Source organism: Opisthocomus hoazin, chromosome 4, assembly GCF_030867145.1.
Source record: "Opisthocomus hoazin isolate bOpiHoa1 chromosome 4, bOpiHoa1.hap1, whole genome shotgun sequence".
NCBI classification, from domain to species: Eukaryota; Metazoa; Chordata; class Aves; order Opisthocomiformes; family Opisthocomidae; genus Opisthocomus; species Opisthocomus hoazin.
This window is the reverse complement of record NC_134417.1, coordinates 29,102,523-29,125,923: the sequence shown is the minus strand read 5'-3', so window position 1 is coordinate 29,125,923 and position 23,401 is coordinate 29,102,523. Positions and strand designations below refer to the sequence as shown.

General features: G+C 50.7%; 3 protein-coding genes across 16 annotated transcripts in view; 1 reads left to right on the top strand and 2 right to left on the bottom strand.

Moving 5' to 3' along the window:
- MED12L (mediator complex subunit 12L) overlaps window positions 1-8,364 on the top strand; it is a 145,143-nt gene extending 136,779 nt beyond the window's left edge. For 7 of the 14 annotated variants that reach the window (XM_075418468.1, XM_075418467.1, XM_075418461.1 and 4 more), the window contains 5 exons: window positions 186-406; window positions 2,349-2,505; window positions 3,375-3,452; window positions 7,113-7,194; window positions 7,626-8,364. In XM_075418468.1, coding sequence (XP_075274583.1) covers window positions 186-406; window positions 2,349-2,505; window positions 3,375-3,452; window positions 7,113-7,194; window positions 7,626-7,678 — 591 coding nt within the window. In that variant the 3' untranslated portion in view covers window positions 7,679-8,364. Of the gene's footprint in view, window positions 1-185; window positions 407-2,348; window positions 2,536-2,614; window positions 3,090-3,374; window positions 3,453-7,112; window positions 7,195-7,625 lie in introns of those variants that run through there. The other 7 variants (XM_075418474.1, XM_075418464.1, XM_075418471.1 and 4 more) reach the window with 7 other exon arrangements.
- Window positions 8,365-9,941: 1,577 nt separating this feature from the next.
- LOC142361143 (immunoglobulin superfamily member 10-like) lies at window positions 9,942-12,947 on the bottom strand. Its single transcript, XM_075418475.1, has one exon. The coding sequence runs from the start codon at window positions 12,825-12,827 to the stop codon at window positions 10,920-10,922; it is 1,908 nt and encodes a 635-aa protein (XP_075274590.1). The 5' UTR covers window positions 12,828-12,947; the 3' UTR covers window positions 9,942-10,919.
- A 500-nt stretch (window positions 12,948-13,447) lies between these two features.
- On the bottom strand, window positions 13,448-23,257 carry IGSF10 (immunoglobulin superfamily member 10). The gene is made up of 6 exons (XM_075417888.1): window positions 23,193-23,257; window positions 22,804-22,866; window positions 22,306-22,435; window positions 20,143-20,533; window positions 15,048-19,409; window positions 13,448-14,379 (listed from the first exon to the last, which is right to left on the bottom strand). Exons 1-6 carry the CDS (start codon window positions 23,255-23,257, stop codon window positions 13,475-13,477), a joined length of 5,916 nt encoding a protein of 1,971 aa, XP_075274003.1. The 3' UTR covers window positions 13,448-13,474.
- Window positions 23,258-23,401: the final 144 nt, after the last annotated feature.

The window sequence follows — 23,401 nt, the reverse complement described above, 5'->3', positions numbered from 1 at the left end:
GGGTGCCCCTGGGGAAGGCGGCGCGGTGCGAGGCCCGTGCTGCTGCGGCCGCTTGACCCGCGAACAGAAGTGGGGTGCGGGTGGGGGGCTTGCAGCGTGGCGCGTGGGTCATCTCTGTCCCGTGTGGCGACGGCGGTTTGAATGCGGGCGCAGTGAAGGTGCTGCTGTGTGTGCTTTCCCCGCAGAGCGTGCCTCCCGGGTACACGATGTACGGCACCGCGGTGCCCCTGCAGCCGCCGCCGGCTGGCGTGGTGCTTTCCCCCGGCTACAACGCCCGCGCCTACAGCGCAGCTCACGCCGGCCCGGCGCTGGTGGAGCGGCTGCGGCAGATGCAGCAGCAGCAGCCCGGCGGGTACGTCCAGCAGCAGGCTGCTGCCTACGCCCAGCCCCTGGCCGGCACTCAGCGGTGAGCGTCCGCAGCTCGCGTGGCTGGTACCACTGCACGGCTCTGAGGGCAGCTTTGTGTAGTGGTCTAGAGCTTGATGTGGAATACATGTACTCATCAACGTGAGGCTAGCGCTGGGTCTAATTAGCAATAAAGATGCCTTTCTCTCCAATTTCCCCCTGTTTTTTCCCTCATTTAGTTTTTATTTTAAGTTGGTCTTGGCACACGCTGTAGCCCTGTTGTCCTGTGTGTTTGTAGCACATAAAAATTCATGTAAAGACGGCTGTTGGATCCCATTTCACTACACACACAGATGCGGCATTTATATTATGCAAACACGTGTGTGGTATTAAACAATAAATATTCCAGGTTCAACAAAGAGTCTGTAGTCAAGAAAACAAGACCAACTTGGTAGTTTAACCAGCCATAGACAAATGAATTTTGCTCAAGCCTGAATAGACTGAACTGACTTCACTTTGGAAGTACCGCTGAGCTGCAGTGCCTCTGAGACACAGGAAGAATTCACTGGCAAAGACATGTAATGAAACGGAAGGCAGATGAAGCAGGAAAGAAATCTGTCAAAGGGAGTGTTGCAGAGTAAGCAGAGGGGAAAGCTGGAGTTGCCAGTGACAGTCTTGAATCAGATTTTTTTTCTAACAGTCTAGCGTAGTCTACCTCACGTCCAGCTCTGCTCTTAACAGAATCAGAAGTGTTGCCCCTTTCAATTTCAGTTCAAATAGACGTGTTCAGTAGAGTGACTCCCCAAAAACACAGGCTGAAATTAAAGCCGGGGGGGGGGATGGGACCAGTCACAGTTTGCCTGGGCTGCCTCCGCCTGCCCTGCCCCGCTGTAGCTGTGACGAGGATCTGCGCACGCCCGCGTGCGGGTCGCAGGTTCCTTGGAGGAGCAGAGGGTGCGCGGGTGTCCGTTGCCCCGTGGGGGCTGGCCTGTCAGCAGAGCTGCGGTCCCCTCTCACTGATCCCAGGTAACGTCTCCTGGAGCACCCCTGATGAGCTCTGCTACCAAGCAGAGAGATTTTTCTTTCTCTTCTTCAGCTCTGATTTGATCCCCAAACTAAAATCTCCTTTAGATGCTAAGTTCAGGTGTACTTAAATGACTTGCTCATCAGTTGCTTGTAAGCAGAATATGAAAGTGTCCTGTATGTAGCTGTGCAATTCTCTCTCAACCCTTGCTATTTTTAATGGAATCAGTGTTTCTGGAATTATGAACCTTACCAAATACACTGGTTCCTTAACTTTTAAATTCTTGCAAGCCTGGATATCTTAAGAGTATGCTTAATTTTGGGTAAGTTTGCACCTCTTCAAAAAATTTTGGCCTTGACTTGGTTGATAGCCTTGCGTGACAACCTGCAGAGTGCCCTGTGTTAGGAAGAAAGCTGCTTACCCCAACTGCCCTGTCTTCACCAAGTTTTACACAGCTGAGCTAAAGGACGAGCTAGCTGACGTGTTTTCCCCATGGATAGGCTCTCTGCTTTGTCAATGTTCATTACTCCCATAACATGCTAAAAAAGTATTTCTTGCTTGGTGCATTTTTTTCAGTATTGTAGAAAGTAAAAAGTCGTTATTGTCAGTTTAAATTCATGGTAATGTAACTATGAGATGTTTTGGTTGGGAGAGTATTTTAGCGCTTATGTGAAATTCTTGCTTGAAATGTAGAAATTCATCACAGCTCCTAATAAAGCAAGAACTGAATGCTTGGATCTGTTCTGCTTGTGTAGAGGAATGTGTCCTTACCTACAGCAGTTACTGGGCAATGGTATGGTACGGCTTCTAATATGGAATATTTTTCAAAGCATTCATATTTGGGAATATATTCTTGCTGTAAAATGTAATGTTTTAAATCTATGGAAGTCTAATGTCGCAGCTGATAGTTGAGTCTCCTAGACTGACTTGTGCTCTGTCTGTAAGTGAAGTCTAATCCATTATTTTTTCCCCCACCCAGACTGAGCCATCAGCCGTTGCAGCCAAGTCCACTGGTCGGAGGGGGCCTGGACAGTGCCTCGACCTCAGGTCCCCATCCGGCCCTGAGCGCCGCGCAGCTGCCCCCAGAGCCGGCCCGGCAGCGGCAGCAGCAGCTGCGACAGCAGAGGCTCTTCCAGGTGAGGACACGGCTGCGCCAGAGGCCACGGGTAGCTCGGTGCAGGAAGGGAGGGCGGACATCACCGTGCTGGGGGCTGGCGTTACCCCCTCGCTTGCCTGTGTGCTCAGGTCTGAAGCAGCAGAGCCTGGTGCTGTAAACCCAGACTGCTTTTACTGGAGTGCAGTGATTCATGGTGTGCATTTGGGACTTCCAAAGGAGAGCTCTGGACATAACGTGTAAAATTCAGCACTTGCATTGTTCAAGATGGTAGAATGCCTCTGGAGAAGGTAAATTTGAGAAGGGTGCAGGTGGGTGTGCTGAGACAAAAGCAGCGATTGTGCTCTCCCCTGCCTGGCCATATGATGTACGCTGGAATTAAATTGAACGGCTTGCTCCCTGTCTGGCCTACTTCCTGTATTCTGATTTGATGATACATTTTTAACTTGCAGGTAAGTATTAGTTTATCCACTAAATATGTAGAGTTTGTCACAGGGAAAATAAATTTCATTAAAAGTCTTTCCCGTGGCCCTTTGATGGTTGGAATTATTTTCATGTTTTCATTTTAATGGAATAGCTGGCTGTGCCTGTTCTTGTCGAACAGTAATGTGCTTTATCTAGATATTTTGATGTTGTAGTAAACTAAATATACCAGCTTTTGAGTATTTTTTGTCTGTTAACAATGCTGCTTGTCAGCCGTGGTGTGGCTGACAATGACAGTGGAGAGCCGTGAGGCTTTCTCCCAAGTGGGGCCTCCAGTAACCAGTGCTGTAAGCGAGCCCGCATCCCGTGCTGGCATCAGTGGCGAGAAGCCGTGTTGCTGGACTCGTCGGCGTTCCCTGCGGCAGCGTGCGCGTCGTGCCGCTTGTCTCAATGCCCGTGTCCTTTCAGCTGCAGCAGCAGCCGGGGCAGCAGCCGGGGCAGCCGCAGCCGCTTGGTCTCCAGCCCGTGCAACCGCAGCAGCTTTTGGTAAGCAGAGGTGTTCGGGGAGGCGCGGGGGCAACGGCAGGGTGGGCCGCGTCGCTTACGCAGAGGAGCAGCGTGGCAGCGTGGGGAGAGGGTTTGGGGCAGCTTCCCTGCGTCACCGTCTGCCTGACGGTGCTGACGCCGCGGTGCCTGCAGTGCTACTCTGAATGCCGTGCGAGGCGTGCCGGCGGTGATGACGGGCGCGTTCTGCCCGCCTCTGTGCCCACCTCGCTGAGACGTGGCACGAGGTGGGTTGCGCCACGCGCTGGGGCGTCGCTGGGGGTGAGCTCGACAGCTGGCCTCGCGCGAGGAGGCGAGTGCCACGTTGGACGCGGGCCTTGGCCCCCGCGCCTCTGCCGCAGCGCGGCTGGATCTGCTGCGCAGAGACGCGCTGAGCACCGGAGCACCGGCTGCTCCCACACTTCCAGGGCTCGTTCACCAGGGCAGTCAAAACTGATACCAAAGTTGGGCCAACGATGACGCGTTGTTTTGGCTGAAAAAGTGTGTGCGTTGGAAAAGTCCAAATGCTTCATTTCAGCATCTCATCTTGAAATTACACTTAGCAGTGTGGATTTAAAGCTAATGGTTGATATCCCAAACGATGCAAATAACCACCCGTAGAGGTTCTTTAGAGAATTCCTTGGGGATGTAGTTACAAAATGTGTGCCGGCGCTTTGCTAATTCTGTGCATCTCTTTTCTATCACCAGTAAAATAAGACTGCCCAGACTAACTGCCTTAAATCTCTTTACATGAGTTCAAAGGGGGGAAGAAATGAGACGCTTTAAAGACATCCTCAGCCTTACTCCTAGTGCAGCGTAAATAAATCCCCGTTTTGAAAATCAGATGCAGAACCAAGTGCTGTAAGCCCCACTGAAAGTCAGGGATCCTTTTTTCATTTAGTAGTCCCAAAGCAGCGAGCTAAGGTCAATGGACACCTTACTGCTGCAGGAATGAATTTTTCCTGTTTATGCCTGCGGTGCTATGCGTTTTTATAAGAACTGTCCTAATTACTGTATCATGGTAATAATGAATAGCCCATGCTAACTTTCAAAACCTGATGAGAAATCTGTAGTTGCTGGTGCTGCATATAAACTGGTGGGTTTTCCTGTCTGTGTGGTACTTCGAAGTGAAAGCAGGATAACGCATACGACTGAGGCTACTTGTGGCACTAGCTTTTGCTGTAATGCTAAGAGCATTCCCTTGGAAATGCCAGGTGCTGGCGGGTGGCATTTCTACACCCTGCTGTGCCCATGCGAGCACCCGCGCTCCCTCCGCTCCCTCTGTGTCGACTGCGCATGCCGGCGGCTCCACCGCGACCGAACTCCAGTCCCTGCCTTACGTCATGTCCCAAGGGACAGTTGGTGTCATCTGGCCTTTGATTTTTAGCTTGTACCGCTAACAGGCTGGGGAAAAAATGGGCTTTATTGTTTGTAGATGCTTTTAAATCAGATTTTAGTCATAGAACAGAGCTGCATGAAGAGAACTGCACAGACAGATTTGGTTTTGAGACATTCCTGTATGCTGAATTGCAGCCGTTTATAGCTGAACGTGTGACTTTACCAAACCAGTGTCACCGCCAGGTAATTGTTACGGACACGTCCACTCAACTTACAATGTCATTATGCTGGTTTCCTGTATTTGGGCAATTTTTTCAGACATGTGTACGGTAGTTGAGGATAATGAGAAAAAGTTTGCTATAGAAAAATGGAGAAAATACAGTAATGCTGAAACTGCTAGCTTCTGAGGTTAAAAGCACTAATCAACATGATCCGATAGAAAAACTCGGGGGCGACTTGTAAGTGGCAGAGTAAGGATAAATGAAAGGTGTTTATCTGATAGCCATGGGAAGATCATTTTTGTTCATTTTTGAGTTTTTCTTAACAGTGTTTATATCTTGAACAAAGTGCGTGTGTAGGCTGCCGCAGAGTCAGAGCACCTGCCCGGCTGCAGGCTCCTCTCCAGCACCGGGTGCAGCAGGAAGCTTCCTGCGTGCTGGGTCCGTGTCCCCAAGGAACCCTGGTGTGGCTGAGGCTTTTGACTGACCTCAGCGTTTACTAAGGACTGTTAGCCAGGAGATTACACAGTGCATTTGAAGTGAAGGATTTGGTTTCCGAAAGGGAAAAGGTGCTGAATCTTGTAAAACAGTGAAACTCCCTTCAGTAAGCAAAAGGTTTCACTGAAACAAAGCCTGGGCGTTTTCTGCAGCGTGTACCATGTTACGAGAGTGTTGAATAGCTCCGTTGCTATTCAGCACATCAGGTTTCAAACTGGTCGGGTGCATCGTGTATCCTTGTGCAGAAGCACAAAAACCCAGTTAATTAGAGGCACATGCTTCTTCACCCGACCTAATGAGAAGGAAGACTCCAGGACTTGGGAAACAGCTCTGGAGAGCCCGGAGGCCCCGAGGACGCGGCGGCCAGTCAGTGGTGAAGGCTGGGTCTGCTCTGTGCTTGCTAGCGTAGCAGTGCCTCATTCATCAGGGTTTCCCTGCCGAGAGCCGTGCTGTCAGCTCACTGTCCTCGAGAGGCTGACGCAGCTTGCGCACAGGCATCTGGCTCTCGTGTGGGCGATGTGTTTTCCGAGGGAGGGAATGCTTCTTGTCTACGCAGACCTCTGGCTCCGGAGGGTCCGCCGCAGTGGTGCGCACCCAGGCAGTCTGTCGGGTCTGTCACGATTCGGTGCTGTGGTGTGCAGTGTATGCAGCGCTCTGACGTACAGGTGGATGATCAGTGAGAGTTGTCTCTTCTGAGTGACAGCCGGGAGCGTGGAAGGCAGAGCTGTGCTTGTTCCCCTGCCCATCCTTGCTTGGAAAATAGACTGCACCAGTCAGATAGGTAGGGAATAACGCGTGCTGTCAGATAGCCCAGTTAGAGACCAAATTCTGCTTTGATGCAGCTGTAAATAGGGTGCACATTGTCAAAGTCAGTGTGTTTACACCCAGGGTACTTTCACCATGACTGAAGCCATGATTCAGTTCATTAGCAGCAGATTGATTACTTTGGAAGCTTTTTGTGTCTCATCCCATTGTGCTTAATGCCACGGGCTGGAAGGGCCTTGGTCGCTGTGGGCTGAGGGTTGGGATGAGCACGATGATCGCTTTGCTCAGGGGAGGAGCTGGCCCAGTTGGCTGGGCACGGATCTGCCGCCCCTTCCACTGGAGCCCAGAACGGAGCATGCAGCTGCAGGCGTGCAGCGCAGCGCACCGCGCATGTGTTGTGCTCAGCCTTCTTTTTACCTGAAGCATCTCTGCCCTGGCAAAAATATTTTTCAAGAAGCTTGGCTGTTATGCTTCGACCACGCAGAAGTATTTTAAAATGTGAAAAGGGCTGCTTGTTTTGATGTGCCTTGTAAAGCTGCTGAGTGACTTGCGGGATGAATGCTGGCCTCTCCAGGGTGGAAGAGACTGAGACCAGCTCTGTCCCGTGCCGGCTGGACACAGGGGACACTGGTAACCCAGCTGGAAGCATGTCAGACTTCAGGGAATGAGGAGCAGATGTTCTGCAAGCGCTGAGCTGCTCCGTGCATCCTGACCGTGCTGTTACAGCGTGGTCAGGACGTGCTGTGCAGCCCCCGTGCCGGCTCTGTCGGCCGCTGGTGGGGCACACGGCTGCATGCGTCTGCAGGTACCTGCGCGACGCTCACCTGCCACGTTTCTCTTGCAGTTTCCAAGGCAAGGCTTACAACAGACACAGCAGCAGCAGCAGACAGCGGCGCTGGTCAGGCAGCTCCAGAAGCAGCTCTCCAGTAAGTGCCTGTGTGCGCAGACATGCATAAATACAGATGTCTGCCTGAAGGTGGAATTACCGGTCGGGGAGGTGTGCTCCTTGTGTAAACGCTGCCATACATACGTGGAAGTAGTTCACCTAAGGACAGCTGGTTCCCCTCCCAGCAGCGATGACACCAGCATCCTGGTGCAGTGGGTCCCACGGGTTTTGTTGGTCTCCAGCAGAGCCCGAGCCCCTGGGCTGGTGGCCCAGTCACGGTTTTCTCCCCTCACTTCTGTAGTCCTCCTGCAGGCACAGTCCCGAGGAAGTCAGCACCTCGTGCCTGCATCGGATAGGTGTCTGAGGGAGCGCGCTGACTGCTCTTTGCTGCTGCAGGAAATATGGGCATTTTTCTGCATTTCTGTAGAGTAGTCGTGAGGCACAAATAGGGCCCTTTGCTTTACCAACCAGGTAACCAGCCACAGCAAGGCGTCAGCCAGTACGGGCACCCCTCACACTTCTGAGCCGGAGACGGGAGGGAGACGTCACGCTACGTTTGCACTGAAGAACAGAACATTCAAAATTCAATGCACTAGTTATTGCTAGAAAGCAAACTTCAGTTTTCTTATCATTTCGGTCATTATTTTCTGTGCTGCAGTTGATGTGAGTATGTAACAAGGTGGGTTTTGGGGGTTTGGGGATTTCTTTGCGTTTAGATTTAAATGTATGGACTTGTGGGCCTGTTTGAAGAACGGTATTGCAGATTTTATGAATTTGGTGCTTTTTAGGTCTTGTAACTTTTCAAGAGGACAAAGAATGCTGGATTTATTTATTTGTGGGAAACACTTCTTTGTTTTTTTGGGTTATTTTTGGTTTTTTGGTTTTTTTTTTTTTTTTTTTTTTTGAGAACCGCACTGGACCAAACTACTGAACTGAAAGGCACTTCCGATTTTGGCATAAAAGTTAGTTTGTTCATTAAAATGTTCACCTCTTTCTTTGTTGGTAGAACAAGCATCAGTTTAAATCGTGTTTATTTGACTGTAATTTTCATATGCACTTTATAAAGTTCCTTGTTTAAAGTACCGATTTTCTCTTGCTCCATTGTGGTAAGAAGGTGCTGAAGTGGGTTTATTGCTTGTATTAGAACTTCTTAAAGTTTATATTAAAAGCCACAATGTAACGTTAATAAACCTACTAGAAGTAGCAGCATTTCAAATTTGGTCTTTTTAATACGAAGTTCCCCAGCGATGCGTTCCAGAGGAGCGCACGGTGTCGCACCACGGGCTGACCAGTCTGCCCAGGTCCTGCCCTGCGCACGCAGGGCTGTCTCCACGCTCTGGCAGAGCCTCCCGGGTGGCGAATCCCCGTCTCGTTTCAGGAGCAGCCCTGGGCCGGCTGCCGCACGGCGAGGGTGGGAGAGCCACCGGAGCCCTCCTGGGGTCCCAGCGCTGCCGGAGCCGACCGCTGGTGGCACTGAAGCCACCCCAAATGAGTTGTGCCTGTTGCCTGAGTCTGCTGCCAAGGCCGCACGGTGAGTACGGCACGCGCCGGGCTTGCGTCTGGGTTGCTGGGCGAGGTTCAGCGGCGCAGTGCGTTGGGTGGTATCAGCCGAGTGCAAAACCACAAGTAAACTATAAATCAAAATTTCTACATACAAATCACTATTATTCAAACCTGTTCAAATATGTCATCATTTTTTTCGTACTAGAGTTGAAAAAAAAGAATAAATTTATGACTATTTTATGTAACTTAGGAGTTAGTCTATGTGATTATTATTTTTTTTTAAATGCATTCATTTTGGAAGTGGACCGCGCAAGGCATTTAAAATATACATAAGAATATTTTTTCCCTGTTTTGTATTAACTCCATTGGCTTAATTTACCATACAAAGAGTTTCCAGATGGTACCGTAGTCAGGTGTCCTGCGGGGAGGGGGGATGACTGCACTGCCCAGGCTTCAGAGGACCACGGGAGGCGATGCAGCCAGCTGATGAAATGATACTCGCTGCACAGGATTCTGCAGAAAACTAAACTTTGATTGGCTTTTACAATAGTCAGGCAAGTCTTACTTACGTAAAAATTATTTCTGTTGAGGGTTTTTTAAGGAGATTTACTGTTCTTCACAGTAGCTAAAGCTATTGCAGACATTAAGCAGTGAGATTGATGTCATCCAGCCCTTCTGTGGCTCCGGCTCCATAGCGCTGTGCAAGGAGGGAACACGCACACAGCAAACCGTACGCGGCTGACGTCAGGAAGGGATCAAACCAGCACACGCAATCCAAGCTGAGGTTATAGTCTTAAATAAACACGTTTAAAAATTCCCCAGACTGACTGTGGTGTGGTTCAGTGAGGTAGAATCTGCATTCAGCTCTTGGCACGCGACTGCTTTCTGACGGCTGAGTGCCCTGGGTGCTGACCCGCTGCTGCGAGAGGCTGGGGCAGGGGGTTCCGACGCTGCCATCACGCTGGCACCGAGGGGTTTCTCTGTGGCCCCTCCTTGCCAGCGGTGTCACACAGCCCCCACGGAGACGTGCTGCTGTTCTTGGATGTTTTATTACTCGCCATGCTGTGAGGAGCAGGAATTGCTCAGGAGGCAGGGGATGGTTACGCTGAACCCTTCACACACCCATCAGACCTTCTGTAACGGATGAAGCGACCGCTCTCTTCCAACAGCCCGGGCCTCAGCCGTGCCATCCCCAGTCCATCCCAGCAGGACCAGGCAGTGCCGGGCGCCGGTGGCACTGGCCGGGACAGGAGGGACGGCGCCGGTTCTTCCAGGAGATGCGTACATCCTGAATTTGCAACGTTAAGGGGAAAGGCTGCACTGCGTATACTTTCACCCCTCTGTCCTGACATTAACGTCTCTCTTGGGAAGCAAATAAGAAGCTCTGAGCTTTCGTCACTGGCTTCATCTTTTAAAGATCTACCTGACCTGTTCAATCCGTGACTCATTAGTGTAAAATGTGTAGGTAAAATTTCCTACCATTGTGAGGGCATTTTTCCCTCATGTACAGCAGGTTGCATCTTAGACCTATCTACTGAATTGAGAAATCAGAACTCTAAATTTACGTGCAAATAGATGCAATTGATTTCCAGTGAGAAGCTAGAGTGTTTACATGTGGTCTGTACAATTTTTCCAAACACCGCTAAGCAGAGCTTACTCCCTTTGTTTAAAAATGAGAACAAAGTTGTTCTGTGTGTATCATCCCAAAGGTCTGCAAAAAAGACTGTGTGAAACAGAGCTGTGTTATTAGAAATGCTTCACTTCTTGTTTCGTCACTGAATATTTATTAAAAATCATACTAAATATTCAAACATATTAAGAAGGTAATCTGCATCACAATAAGATCTGGTCTTTGGTTCTCAAGTACTCTTGCTTTATGTGATCTATGCTCATGATAGTCATACAAGGTGGACAGTATTAAAGTAATATGAAAAAGTCTGTCCTTTACTGAGGATCTCTAGGTATGCTTCCAGAAAGTAATTGTATTTGATGCTCAGTGTTTGCCGGCAGAGCAAAAGTGCCTGAAGTTTGTTTTTATTTAAGTCTGTTTAATCACCGAACCAACCAGTGCTAGGTAATAATGCGAGATCTCATTTTCCCCAAGTGTTTTCTCTTTTTTTTGCATGATCATTGCAGATCGAATGCTGTGCGTGTATTTAGGCGCTTACATGCCTGTGGCTGCCTTGGATTAAGCTGACTCCAGGAGTGAACTCAGTCCAGTGGTAGATTTTGTTAACAGTCATTCACATCGTATTTCTTACTTCACATGATGTGAACGTATGTTACTGTGGAATCACTGCCAAGATGGTTCTTCGCTGTGCACTTGTACATGCCAGAATCTGTGGGTCGGGGGTTCTGGATGAGCAGCGTCCCGTGGGGACGGAGCCATTGGCTCCCAGCCGCACGGCCCTGGCTGCCTGCAGAGAGCACCGAGCCGTCGGGTCGTTCCCAGGTAATGTCTGGCTTCGGTATCCCCAGCGCTACGCAGTGGAGCTGGACAGGGGCACCAGGCATCGTGTGTATGGTCCGCGGAGGTCTGTTCGTAATCCGTGGGGGGTAGGCTACGATAACGACTGGGACAGTTATAGAGGAATCTCCGGCGTTATTGTGGGCCCTACACACGTAATTTCCTCTGTCGTGAACGGTGGCTTCTCGTATCACCAGAGTACCGTTCTCCAGCAGCGTGTACCTCCTGCTGATCTGCGGCCGGTCCAGCACGGAGCCGGCTGGCAGGGTCCACGCTGTGCTTGGTCGGGGGCTGCCGTCGGACAGGCAGTGAAGCGACAGGGACTCCCCGCTGATGCCCGTCACCGGCCCCTGCGGGCGCGTGAGGATGCTGGGCTTCTGGGCCACCTCCAGGACGATCAGCTTTTCAATGTAGCCGACCTTGTTCCTGGCGGCACAGCGGTACTTCCCTGCTTTGTCCCTGTCGGGGCTGTAGATGGTAAGGGTACCGCTGCTACCTGTGAGAAACTGGGAGGTCTCGATCCCGCTGGAGAACCAGGTGCCGTTAGGCAGCATCCAGCTTACGTCAGGCGGAGGGTTTCCGTCCACAGAACAGTTCAGCGTGGTAGTCTGCCCAGGTTTTGCTATTATTTTCTCATTGAGTGGATTTTTAAACATGGGTCGCCTCAGCATTTCTAGTACCTCCAGCTGCACCACCAGCATACTCTCTCCCCCATCGTTACGTGCCATGCAGATAAAATCTCCTGTGTCAGAAGGCCTTATGTTCCGAATCTCGAGTGTCCCATTTTTGTGTACCGCAATCCTGCTCCCATAATACGGAGCTGTTAGGAAGATATTATCAGGCATGATCCACATGATCTGAGGCGGGGGTGTCCCTTCTGCCCTACAGGCAATTTGCTTCTTTGAATGCCTCACGGCCGTCACTTTCATGATTGTTTTGTTTGCGTACAAACCATTTATGACAGGTGGTTTGGCAACAACATCCAGTTTATACAATTTCGTATCATCCCCTCCAGGATTACGAGCTACGCACATATAGTCCCCAGCATCCACCAGCTTGACGCGGCTGACCGACAGAGAGCCGTTGACGTGCAGGAAGTGTCTGGCCGTGGACGTGGAGATCATGTCACTGGAAGGCAGCAGCCAGAACGTCTGGGGCTTGGGTTCTCCAACAGCTTCACAGTCCAGTAGCGCCGTATCACCAGCTTTCACTTTGATGTACGTCTTGTAATTGTGCTTGATCTGAGGGGCTGCCATGACAACCATGATGTGTATCTTCATTTCGTCTCTGCCCAGTGTGTTTTGAGCGTAGCAGGTATAATCTCCTCCTTCTGTCACTCCGGCTTTGTTGAGATAGAGAGTTCCATTGTCGAAGAGGACATACCTGCGAGACCTGTGTCCACTGTCGTCTGCCAGCATCGCGTTATTGACCACTGTCCCATCTGGCAAACTCCAGAATATTTCGGGTGTGGGTGACCCAGAGGCCTTGCAGTCCACTTTGAAATCTTTTCCATATGGCACCAGTTTCTTGAAGTACTGTTTCTGGTCAATCTTGGCTGGTTTCATTGTGATGCTGACCTTCATCAGTATCAGATCATCTCCCATTTTGTTTCTTGCGACACACAGATAGTCCCCTGCATCTTTCTCAGTAACCGCCTCAATGACCAAGGATCCGTTGGGGTAGACGTGGATTCGACTTCCCATTCTGTTGCCGGGGGAGAAAGAGGAAAAGAATTACGGAGCAGAACACCGGAGATGGATCCCGAGCACAGAAAGCTGCTGACAGTAGGAACAGCATGATACGATAGACCCAGGAGCTCTCTCCAGAGGCACTGTGTCCACATCACCCGCAGACCTGGTGGGCCATAACCGGATGGAGCTGCTGCTTTTGTTGCTACGTGGGTGTGCGTGTGCTCGCTGACTGTGTAGCTGCGAGGAGACCCTGACCCAGACCGTCCCTCCCGAAGCAAAGGTGAAGTGTTACTGTGGGAAGGGTTGGGGGCGGGGCGGGACCCTCAAAGGGAGACTTGGCAGAGACTACAGAAGCCTCCTCCTCCCAAGTCCTGCTTCGCAAATCTCTTGTAAAGAACTTTTCCTCCTATAAAATGACCAAAATTCAGCCAATGTATGATTAACATCAGTTTCCTTAATTCAAGTAAGACTTGCATCCATTCTGGTTTGTTATTAGGTGTATAATAACAAGGCATCACCGCAGATGTCTCACCACTGTTAAACATTTAAAAGTGAATTTAGTTCGCAATGAGTTGTTTCGGTGGTGTAACAGTCTCTTATACAAGCACCAGAGAAGACAATGTTTGATGTTTCAGAGAGGTGGGGAAAAATAAAGACTCCTACCTGTGCCACTGGTCGACGACTGCCTTGGAGGGTAACCTCCAGATGATCCTGGGCTTTGGCTCCCCAGTCGCCGTGCAGTTCAGAAGCAACCTATCCCCAAAATTCAGCCGAGTCACTTCCTGGGAGGCGGCAGCTATTCTTGGAAGCGTATCTCTGTGCTCCACCACGAGGTTCACCACCCTCCGTTCCGAGCCCGTCGAGCTGGTGGCTATGCACTCGTAATTCCCACTGTCGGCAGGGGCGATGCTGCTGAGGTGGAGCGTACCGTTAGAGAAGAGGAACAGTTTCGCGTTTACCAGCTGCAGAGGTTTCACCACTGTGCCGTCGGAAAGGACCCAGTGGACGCTGGGCTGAGGGTTCCCTTCCACGGTGCAAGGGAGGTGCAGATCCCCCCCCACCGTTCCCTCAACACGTTGTCTCTTCTCTTCCAGAATAGCAGGAGGTGCCGCAATGACCTGCAGTTTTACAGCCAGCGTGTCAGTGCCCGCTGGGTTTTTGGCTGTGCATGTGTAGAGGCCCCTGTCGTAAACAGTGACTTCCTTGATAACTAAGGTGCCGTCTGGTTCCACGTGGACTTTGCCGGTTCCTGCAGAAGAGCCGGAGACTTGCGTTGCGTTGGCCAGAACCCAGGAGATGGCGGGGGGAGGCCGGCCCTCAGCTCTGCACGCCAGTGCCACGGGCTTCCCGGAGATCGCGGTGAGGAGCTGCCTCCTGCCGCCGGCGATGCGCGGCGGGTAGGCCACAACCGACAGTGTAGCCAACAGCCGCGCCACGCCGTGCGCGTTGGCCGCCATGCACAGGTACTGCCCGCGGTCCGCCAGGCCCGCCCGGGCGATGGAGAGCGTGCCGTTGGCCAGCACCGTCCATCTGCCGTCACCTCGGCCCTCCCGAGCATCGGGCCCTGTGGGAGCAAGGGGACAACAGCGCAGCGTGTCAGAACCTCGCTCTCCTGTTCCTGTTCGCTCAGGCCTGAGGACACTTTACCTGTCCTGGTCGGCTTTGCCCAAGTAGCCGAAACAATAGTGAGAAGAAAGAGAGAAACAGCAGTACTGCGCGTGCGCAGTGAAGCTTTAAAGTAAACCCAAAACTTAGTCCTCAGCAGAGACAAAGTTTGGATAAAGCAGATGGGGCTGTGTGTATCCAAAAATACTTTGGTGTAGTTGTGACTAGGCTTTGCGTATTCAGAAATGTTTTGGCGTAGCTTTAACTCCGTTTGATGGTTTGTTACCGCATACAGATTTTTCTTTTCACTTGCCTCACTGTTCTGAAATAGCAGGTAATATATGATAAATACTGAAATCTTCTCACAGTAAGAACTGAATTGTAGTTAAATATAGAGCATATATTTCTTTTTCTTTATTTCCCTAAAGAACTGTTTCATAATTAGCAGTCAGACACTCCAGCAAGAGTGCTGGGATGCCTTTCTTTTTCACTGTTTCCAACTTCATCTTTCAGCGATATTTCATGGCACTCTTAAATGAAGCCATACTTGAGTCTGGCGCACAAACCACCTGCCAGATTACACGGCTATAACAGAAGGTAAATTCCAGAGAGGCTTAGCGAGCTTACCTGGCGAGATCTTGGTCCACTGTATGGTTGGACGGGGGTTACCAGTAGCTTCGCAAGGAATAAAAGCATCCGAATCAGCTAGCACAGTGAAAGCAGCCAATTTTCCTCCAATTATCGTGGGCTTTGCAAAATGATTTCTGCTTACAGGGCCCAAGGCTGCAGGGTTGACGGTGGTGGTTTCTTGGCCCTGTCTCTGTCCAGCCCAGCCCATGACAGAGCTGTCCTCATCCCTTCCCCGCAGAGGGGCCCGCGGAGTCGCGCGCTGGGCTGACGTCGGGATGGTCGTCCTGCTGACCGTGGGCGGGCTGCCGCCTCTCTCCGTGCCCGCGGGAGACGGCTTCGGCCACAGCTTGGCTTCCCCCCGTGGAGGCACGGTGGTTCCTGCCATACGCGCGGCTGTCACGGCCGCTGCTGGGGCTGGCAGCGGGGTGGGATGCCGAGCGCTGGGAGCGGCCATGTCCGGGGTCGCAGCAGGAGCCCCTGGCTTGGTTCCTGCTGGGAGCGTGGGCTGCATGGCGCGGGGCTCTTGGGTAACTCTCTTCTCCGTTTTCGGGTGTGATTTTCCACCTGTCGTCATGGTGGCTTCGCCCTGCTGGGTGGGCTCCAGCGCAGACGCTGCGCAGACCACAGCGGGCCGAGCGCTTGTGGCGCGGAACGGCTCCGAGACCCGTGGTGTGGCTGGGACGGGCGCGGTGGGGCTGGGGGCAGCGCAGCTGCCGGGCGGGAGCGGGGCCGATTGGGCGCTCCGCGGTGTGCCAGGGCCCACGGGCACCAGCACGCCTGCTGCAGGCGTGGGTTGGGCTGACTCTGCGGGGCTCGGGGTCCGCAGCACTGGCCTTTCGGGCTCTGGGACTGTGCCCAGGCTCTCGGAGAGAGGTGTCACAGGTGAGGGACTTGCAGGCGCAGCTGACGACCTGGCTGCCGTCACGACGAGTGCAGTAGTGCCCGCGGAGGGAATCGCAGCGGTGCCGTGGCCTGCAGTCGTGCTCTGCGAAGTCTGTGCTTTAGGGGGCCGCCTCCTCCTCTGACCCCTCTTTCTTCCCACCCTGTGTACTTTACTTCTGGTGATTTTGGTGTCAGTCTGAGGAGTAATACTAGGTGGAACTGTTGGCTTCAGACCTGTTGCATCCATTCCTTTGGTCCCAGTAGCCGCAGGGCTGGAGGAAGAACGCGGTCCTGCAGCGGGAAGGTGTTCGTCTGACTGACCACTGCCGTGCTGAATGGGTTTGTCTGCAGAGAAGAAAGCACTGCAGTGATTCCCACCTGTTGAAACGGGCGTAAGGTGCAAAGGAGGCATTTTGGGCACAGGTAACGCTGCTGTAGTTTTAGGAAGCGTGGCCGATACCTCTGTTGGTGGGAACACATCTGTCTGTGGTTTGGGCAGCTCCTTCAGAACCTCTTTTTGTGCACCATTTCCAAAGAGATGTTCCCAAGTAATTTCTCCTCTTTGGGAATTTCTTGCTGAGGTTGTAGGCTTAATGCTGGGTGAGACTGATTCAAGGGCAGGCGATGTCCTAATGCTTATGATGCATTTAAGTTCTGAAGCAGTGTGAGCCGTGGGGATTGCCCTTGTTGGTAGTTTGATGCTAGAAGGTTGGACTCCCTCAGCGTTTGTCCGAAACGGAGCACTGCTCTCTGATTTCCATTGAGGAGTATCTTGGGTGCCCTTTGGCGTGAGAGGCACGGCTGTCGTAGTGGCGTTTTGCCTTACAGTAGCATTGTTTTCGCTGAGGAATGCTGTGTTTTGCTGAGTACCCGCTGGGGGCTCCAATGGCATATTCGTGGTAGAGGCGGAGGACAGGGGTGCTTCTGGGCTAAATGGGTTGATGGAGCTGCTTAAATTATTTAAGGCTGGCAAATTTGATACATATTTCATATTCAGTTGAACATCTCCAGCTGCACTCCCGCTGACAGAGCCTGGCCTCCCAGAACTGTATCTGTGCTCCTTCACACCTGGAATACGTCCTGGTCTAACAATTCGTCTCCTACCAGAAATTTTCCTTCGCCTTCCATATTGCTGCTGGGCCTGGGGTGTACGAGTTGTAACGTCCTGAATAACCTGAACTTGCTGATGAGCTGAGGCCAGCAGTGGCTTAGGACTTACTTGTTTCTGAGTACTATGGGAATAAACGTGACCAGCTTCAGGACTTGGTTCACTGACTGTCGCTACAGGTACCTGGTGATCCGTTTTGGTGGAAATCTTATCAGGAGACTCAGTAAAAGCATGTAGCTTGTCCACTGCGCTTTGGGAAGTTACGGACTCGCTGGTGGCTGTAACCTCTGTCGTGGATGTCGTAGATACAGACTTTAAATGCTGGTTATCGCCTTCCCCAGACTGCCCCAACCTCTGCCCAGCAGGGAAGAGGGTCGATGTTCTGCTCACTCCGTTTGATACAGCTGATTGGTTTATACCATTTGCTGATATTTGGCGTAAATCAGCTCTCTCCCACGAGTTTGCAATTGCAGGTTTTGGATCCGTTTGTGGCCGTCTGCTGTCACGTGACGCAGATGGAGCAAGAGGAGGGGGCAGGGGAGCTGCTTTCCCAGCCATGGTGCTGCTCGCCGGCAGCTCGGGCCCTGCCGTCACCGGCGCGGGCACCATGGCTGTCCCTCTTACTGGCATCATGAATTCTTCTTCTGGAGATGCGAGATCACCGGATGTCTCCTCCTCATCCTCACGTACTTCTGAGAGCTTATGGACTTGAGTAGGCGGTTTTGTTGCAGCTTCTCCTTGTTTTTCTACCGATGTCATGTTCCTCTTTGTTTTTTCCAAAAAGGCTGCCCAGCGCTGTGGATCGATTCTCCTGGCTGAGGAAACAAACTGTCTTCTGTGTCCTCCGAACCGCCTGCTTGCTTTGTCCCAGTAGTGCCTGGAAGTCATTCTCCCGTAGCTGCTCCTTGTGCGCGCGCTCTGTGCGACCTTGTTCCTGGATGCCGAGGCAGCGGATTCCCAACCAGCTGTCGGGGTAGCTGGGGCAGCTGAAGGATGTGTCTGTGTCGCAGCAGAGGCCAGCACTGCATTGCCGGAGCCATCGCCCTCTTCCCATTCTCCTACAGCTACGTGCTTTTTCTTCAGAGTGGTTTTGTCCTTTCTAACTAGCACTTGGAAAACCAAAAGATCAACGCCGTACTGGTTGGCTGCAACACATCTGAAATAGCCACTGTCTCGCTCTGTTACCCCTTGTATTCTCAAGGTACCGTTGTCAAAAATATGTCTGTTTCTTACAGAATGATGAAGAACCACACGCTCAGGCAACACCCAACTAATGGCAGCATCTGGAACAGCAGTGGACGTGCAGGGAAGGTACAGTGTGCTGCCAACAAACGTAGAGAGTTGGGCTCCATTTACACTGTTGTGTTCCACGTAAGGATCAACCACAGTAATTCTAAATGTGAGAGTGTCTGCGTCGTCGTAATTGGTGCCTATGCAGTGATAAAGCCCAGTGTCAAAGGTGTCGGCTGTCCGTAACATGAATGTTCCAGTCTTAACTACCATGATCCTGCCATCCTCGCTGAGATACGGAGCTCTCACTTTGCTCCCATCGGCCAATATCCACTCCACGGCAGGAGCTGGCTCCCCAGTCGCTTGGCACTCCAGTTCTACTGTCCCCCCAACTAGAACAGTGTGCTCCGTTTGTGTTCTGCTGTCCCTGGAGATGATGGTCCAGCTGTTTCTCGCCTGGTTTTCCTCACCGCTGGGCAAAACAATCCGAGCATCAGTGAAGTACTGGATGTGCAGTGTGTTCAGTGTGGTCGCTGTCCTGTCTAGCTGCAATGCCACTTTGCTTTGCATTAACCAAGATGGGTCAGCTCTCAGTTCAGCCTCTGTGTTGGTGAAAAGCTCATCTTTGTCGGAGTAGATTTGTTTATATTTGTAACTAACGAAAGGCACGTTAGTTGCTAGGCTGTCCCTTTCCAGTTTTAAGGGAGAACTGCTGTACAGTGCCAGTATGCTCCACAGCTGCTGGATGTGTTCATAATTGATGCCACACACAAGGGATGCTGAGAACGATGCTTTGAGCACTGTACTGTTGCCACTGGTGTCAAAGGAGATGGGAGACATTTCTTTCGGGTTCTGGACGTTGCAGACCAAGTCACCGCGCCTTCCTGTTTGGTCAGTCATGTTCAAAACCACGGATCCTATGGGAGCGGTGAAGTCCTTGGGAGACACGGAATGAAAATCCCCATCATCTGGCACCGTGAGGTTTTTAAATTTCAGGGAGTCCTGTATGGCTGGCTTAGTGCAGGTTAAAGATGCAGAAGGAACATCCACTAAGCTTTTCCCCTCACGGTTTTTGGGACTAGCACAAACTGGGCATAGCTGGGCACCGGAACTTCTGTCTTTTTTGCACTTTATAACATCTGAAGGGAAGAAAAATGCAGTAAGCTTTTGTGATACAATTTTTAGTACTAAAAAAGACATACAGCCACCAGCAAGTTGTTCTCTTGAATGAAATATTAACAAGGTTTATCTGAACGTAACCCATGAAGACCTAGAGTAACCCGAGAAAGGCTGTGGGTTTCCGCTGCCAGAGCTGCCCAGGGCCTGTTGCTGCCGTGGCTCGGCACAGTGTCCTCCCGTCCCCGCAGCTCTGCACGCAGCGAGGCCACGGCGCACAGCCTGGCTTCGTCCCGAGACGTGGCCCTGGCAGCCCGGGGTAATGCCATGCTGTCGCACGCAGCCGCTGCGCAGGGCAGCAGCCGAGGAAGCCCTGCCCTCCCAGTCCTTCGCGCTTTTTCCAAGCACAGAGTACAATGCGGCCTTTGCTCTTGCCAGACAAGTAAAAATGAGCTTCCTTATTCCTTGTGGGTGCTCCTGGTACACGGGAGCTTTGGACTGGCCAAGGAAAAAATTCCCATAAGGAAAGCTGCACTCGTGAGTGGCTGAGACCACTAGACTCATTTAATCTGAGGGAACTGAATGGGATTGATCTGATTACCCTGATTACACGCACCTACAAAAATCCTGTCTTCCAGTCTTTCCTGGGAGCTTATTTATTTTAAATAAATAAATAAACAAAGGACACTTACCTTTATCACAAAGAATAAGATGCTGTAACGTGATTACAAAGCATAAACAAAGCCTTCGGCTCACCTGCTCTCTCTCTTGCCCATTCTGCAAACCACTGGAGGCTGCAGTCACAGGACCACGGGTTTCCATGAAGGTAAATGCTCTCCAGCTCAGACATGTAGGAAAACACTTCTTGTGGTAGTGAAGTCAGCGCGTTGTTAGACAAATATATGTGCTTCATGAAGGATATTTTAAATATTTGGTTATAGCGCAAGGTGACGAAAGTATCTGGATGAAGCTGCTTAAGTAAATTTCCTTTCAAGTGGACCAACCTCAGCGACGTGAGTCCGTAGAAAATGTTGGGATTGACAAATTCTATTCTATTGTGATCCATGTGCAACTGTACCAAGCTCTTGAGACCATTAAAAACATCCTGCTGAAGTACTCTGACCTTGTTGTAACTCATTTTTAAGACCTGTTGATGAAAAAGTAACAAGCGTGTAATATTAACCCACGTTATACTGTTGTAAGACTCCCAACAAATTTTGATTGGTGGTTACTCTGTGAAGTGAAAGTACTTCACCAGACCAGTGATACGAGTGATTGGAGAAAAACTCAGCAGGAGGAATTATTTTTAAAAGCAATGTTAGCTGCAGGACTGCAAAGATGCTTTCTTGTTCCAGCAGCCCATCAGAGTGACACTTCTGCAGTCACATTTGCAAAACGCAGCGATTAAAAAGTAAAATCAAGCAATGCTTATTTCTCACTCAAAAAAATCCGAATTAAACCGCACTTATGAGAAGGGCAATCAGAATTTGACCACAAACTGTGGTAGTGATTTTTGTTCCAGCCAGCATTATGACTGCAAAAATGCATGCACCAGTCTGTTTTGTTTGATGTCAAGTTTGTAGCTACGGGATGAACAAATCTGGCACGTTGCTGAAGCATTAAAGATGGTACCCAAGACAGCCTTGTGGTTGTTCCTTTTCCTGTTAGGATAATACCGCTACGGCCACGAGTTCGGTATTTTGAAAATTATTGAGGAAAACAAGTACAAAATCACAATAATATGCAAGTTTATTTTATTTGCCAAATATAACTCCATTAAAACTATCTGTAATTGTGTTGCCACCTTGCTTGTTGGTACGGGAGGAAAAGATACAGACTCCATCAAGCCGTTTCCATGCAGGCAGCTGCAAGGAGTCAACAGCAGCGTTCAGGGACAGAACTACCCTTTAGGAGGGGTAAGAAACCTGAAGGTCTGTGTGTTCCAAAGCTCCTCTAGTTTCTGCCTTCCCCTGCCACCCCCTGATCCTCTGACACCAGCAGCTGAGGCAACGCCCGGGTCTCTCATGGTGGCAGTTCACCACAGCTACGACATTCTTACTTCTCTACAGCAGTCAGTAACAGCTCGAGATGGAAACTGAGCTGGAGAGTGTGTGTTACCTGCACAGTGAATTAGTTGGGAATGGTTGTTCCTAAATAATCACGTTAGTACTTCTTTCTATCTGAATATTTACGTGGCACAGTGAGATACTGAGATAGCTCCAGAGTCCCTGTATGACACTGCACAGTGGCTTATTTTTACGATATACATAAATATAGGTAATGCTTTATAAACAGGTAATATTTCAGTTAAAGAACAAAACAGGCATCACATACTACATTTTAAAAGTCCACAAATATATATTAAATTGCAAAACCAAGGAATTGTAGGTTTTTTTAAAGCATTAAAATGCTTATAAGCAATATGTTCAGTTGCTGTTCAGCAGAAGCCTTTTTTTAATGAAGGACAGGAAGGGACAGGACTATACTGAAGGGAAAGGGAAATCTGGTTGGAAAGCAGCCCCCAGCCCCCCAGTAACTGACTACCAAATGACCTGGAGACAAGGTGCCTACCGCAGGTGCAGTACTTGGAGCTCTGCAACCTTGCTCCCTCCCACGAAAGAGAGTTCCTGCTGCAGCTGCCTGCTAAGACACTGCTGACGGGTATCTACCAATACGTCCGTCAGGCTCTTTAAGCCCGACCTGAGCGCCCAGCTGGGAAGGAAGGACATTTCCCATTTGGGTACCGGACCTGGAAGGCCCTCATCTTCCCGGTGGATACAAGAAGAGACAGGAAACCAAAATGCTACAGTCCGCTGGTCCGCTTCCATTTAGCAGCATTACTGCAGATTGTTTAAAAGCCATAACAAAAAGTTAAGATTAGGTCATCTCCTAGCTAGGATTAGGTCTTTAAGTTCTTACCTGTAATGAGTATAAATCACGGAATGCCTTATCAGGGATCGCGTTTATCTCATTGCTGTGCAGCATCAGTAACTCCAGTTTCTCCAGGCCAGAAAAATCTGTTTCGGTGAGTTTAAGCAAGCTGTTGTAGCTGCAACAAACATTGCATCCCAGACTTGCGTTTAGTCAGACAGCCACACTTCACAAGTTTTAAAGCAAATAAACAAAGCCCAAACAAAAGAACAACTCTTTGGAAATGCATACAGGTAGACAGCGCTTCTGGCTGCTAAGATGAGATCTTCAGTCGTTCCTTCCCGTTAGCACAAAACCTGGCAGCTTTTCCAGGGCAGCTTCCCGACAACCGCACTCACAGTGGGTATGGAACGCGCAGCCGAGAATGCCAGTTTTGGGCTTCGAACACCAAGTACCTACTCTGCGATGCCTCTGGCCTCGTGCGTGCTGCCACGCTTGCGCGAGCTGATTAGCTAACGCAGGGGGGTCCCGTCATGCTGCCCTCACCCCTCCCATGCCCCGTGGCGACACAGGGGTTGGATTAATCGACCAGCCAGGTAGATGGCCTTCCTGTAGGAGTAATTAATGTGCTTCAAACACGTCCCACACCTCAGGCAACCCACAGTGCTCTAAAAGTACTGGTACTTCATTGTAAGACTTCATACACAGCACTTCTGGACAACATCGACAAGATCGGTGGAAGGAAAGGGCAGACAGGAGTCAGGAGCTGGGATCGGGACACGCTGCCTGGAAGCAGCAGGCAGACGAGAGGAGGGGGAAGACTTCAACGAAAACTGCCTTTTACATCTTCTGCACGCACCTAGGAACGACTCGAAGGTTATGCGTATCAAAAGCGATAGGAGGATCAGCCCAGCAGCGCTGGCTGCTCTCCTCACGGACTGTGTGACAGCCGACACTTCCCGGGAACGGCGTTCACGTGCCAGCCCAGCCCGGGTATCATCGGTCCCCTGTTCCTTTCGAGCACTCACAGAGCCAGTTTGGAGGCTGAAACATTCGGACAAGCGTTATTTCCCATAAACTCGATAGATAGAAGCAGAGATACTAGCGTTGTGCGAGCCTTGAAGCCGCAGAGAAGCTGCTGCAG

What these genes read in the sequence shown, in the direction of transcription:
- LOC142361143 (XM_075418475.1), bottom strand. Translation starts at nt 12,827, where the DNA reads ATGGGAAGTCGAATCCACGTCTACCCCAACGGATCCTTGGTCATTGAG.
- IGSF10 (XM_075417888.1), bottom strand. Translation starts at nt 23,257, where the DNA reads ATGATACCCGGGCTGGGCTGGCACGTGAACGCCGTTCCCGGGAAGTGT. An exon ending in ATGGGCAAGAGAGAGAGCAG is followed by an intron (nt 19,410 to 20,142) that starts GTGAGCCGAAGG and finishes TCTTCCCTTCAG; the next exon opens with ATGTTATAAAGTGCAAAAAA. An exon ending in GTGGACCAAGATCTCGCCAG is followed by an intron (nt 14,380 to 15,047) that starts GTAAGCTCGCTA and finishes TTGCTCCCACAG; the next exon opens with GGCCCGATGCTCGGGAGGGC.